The 2,104-nt window shown below is 33.8% G+C and overlaps 1 protein-coding gene across 1 annotated transcript; it reads left to right on the plus strand.

Annotated features, from left to right (window-relative positions):
- The first annotated feature begins 947 nt into the window (after positions 1 to 947).
- Positions 948 to 1,880, plus strand: LOC114632320 (taste receptor type 2 member 125-like). Its single transcript, XM_028780856.1, has one exon. It carries the CDS (start codon positions 948 to 950, stop codon positions 1,878 to 1,880), a length of 933 nt encoding a protein of 310 aa, XP_028636689.1.
- Positions 1,881 to 2,104: the final 224 nt, after the last annotated feature.

Raw genomic sequence — 2,104 nt, forward strand, 5'->3', positions numbered from 1 at the left:
TTGGATTACAACAATAACAACGGTCACAACTATTCAGTGCAAGGCTATCTTGTCTTTTATTCTCCAATGGTCATGTTTTTATTTTAGGAGAGGAGATGGAAATTGAAAAGTGAACCCTCATACAGTTATGTCAAAATGAAGTAGTTGATTCTCTAAACTTGGTTGTTGCTGTGCCTCAGTCTTAGTATCTCATCTTTTTATATGACCTTCAGGAATGAACTTAATCATCTCAGTGACTATTTTAAGGAACCACAATGTATTTGTATAAAAGAACCTATTACACAATGTTAAACAGTTTAATGTATACTTTGAAACAATTTCTGATAACTTAAAAATGAAGACCAAGCTCAATGCATGAAAATTGTTAAGTAAAAAGAAGAAAATCTTTATTAATGAAATGAAAATAATGAGAATTTAGATTTCAAATAGGTATGGTTATATAATGGTATAGACATTTTATGTTGTAAATGTATAGACACTTTATCTAGACAGTTTAAATTGTCTTCAATATTTAAGAACTCTCATAGTCTGACAACTTGTTGTCTCCAAAGGTCGTAGAATGTTTTGAATACATCTGGCCCAGAACTCAAATTGTCAATTAAAATATGTAAAGAAAGAAAAACTAAGAATCCAATGCAAATCAACACACCTTTATTTACATTTCAGCATTGAGGTCCCAGCCTTTCCTTCATCATCAGAGGCAGTAGATTCCAGGTTACTCTAGGACACACAGAATCTGGATGTAACTCAGTGGGATCATTTCAAAAAACAATACTTCCATAAATACAGCTACGTTCACCTACATTGATAAATCTTGATGTTTTCTTGTTTGTCATTATATTGGGAGTTTTAGAAGAATGTTATAAATTTCCAGAAAAAGTATTCAAATTGAACACAGTAACAAATTCTTCAGTGATTACTGATATCAAGACTTTCTCTTATGGACGATGGGTATTGCCATAGAGATCATATGTGCAGTTACTATCATTGTACAATTCATAATTGGGAATGTTGCCAATGGATTCATAGCACTGGTGAACATCATAGACTGGGTGAAGAGAAGAAAAATCTCTTTAGCGGATCAGATCATTACTGCTTTGGCAATCTCCAGGATAGATATGGTATGTTCTATATACTTCATTACACTAATATCTTTACTGCATCCAGATTTACAAATGGCTGTGAAAATGGTAAGAATAAGCAATAACACCTGGATTGTTGCAAATCATTTCAGTATTTGGCTTGCTACATGTCTCAGCATCTTTTATTTTCTCAAGATAGCCAATTTTTCAAATTATATTTTTCTCTATTTAAGGTGGAGATTTAAAAAAGTGGTTTCAGTGACATTGCTGGTCTCTCTGGTCTTCTTGCTTTTGAATATTTTAGTGATGAACATACATATTGATATCTGGAATGATGAATCCAAAAGAAACCTCTCTTTTGGTTTCAGATCAAAGAATTACACTCGTTTTTTCAGACTTTCTCTTTTAATCAACACAATGTTCACACTCATCCCCTTCACTGTGTCCCTGCTTGCTTTTCTGCTCCTCATCTTCTCCCTGTGGAGACACCTGAAGAACATTCAGTACCATGATAAAGACTTCAAAGACCTCAGTACCGCAGCGCATATAGAGGCCTTATACATGGTGGTGACCTTTCTCCTGTTCTACATACTTTTCTTTTTGTCTCTTGCCATACAACTTTGGACCTCTACGCCTCAAGGGAAAAAAAATCTGTTTTATGCCTCTATTATAATTACTTTCCCCTCAGTCCATTCCTGCATCCTGATTCTGAGAAACCGTAAGCTGAGGCAGGCATCTCTTTTGGTGCTGTGGTGGCTTCTGTGCAGGTCTAAAGAGGTACAGACATTGGTTCCCTGATATATTTGTCAATATTCTTTAGTGGTGAAGAAGAAAATAACTTAGGTAAGAAAGTTCTTTTTTATTACCAAAGTATAATTTCAAGTTTATCTATCCTGTGTTGCTTTGTTTATTAGTTGTGTTTAGGATCAATGCTATCTAAACATCTTAGAAATTTATCTGGATATTCACAAATATATATTAGTATCATTTTACAAAGGAACTTAAGATTTTGGCCTACCTAA

This window comes from Grammomys surdaster, unplaced genomic scaffold (assembly GCF_004785775.1).
Source record: "Grammomys surdaster isolate TR1022 unplaced genomic scaffold, NIH_TR_1.0 373, whole genome shotgun sequence".
Taxonomy (NCBI): Eukaryota; Metazoa; Chordata; class Mammalia; order Rodentia; family Muridae; genus Grammomys; species Grammomys surdaster.

Excerpts from the sequence above, each read along its gene's own strand:
- LOC114632320 (XM_028780856.1), top strand. The coding sequence starts at position 948 with ATGGGTATTGCCATAGAGATCATATGTGCAGTTACTATCATTGTACAA.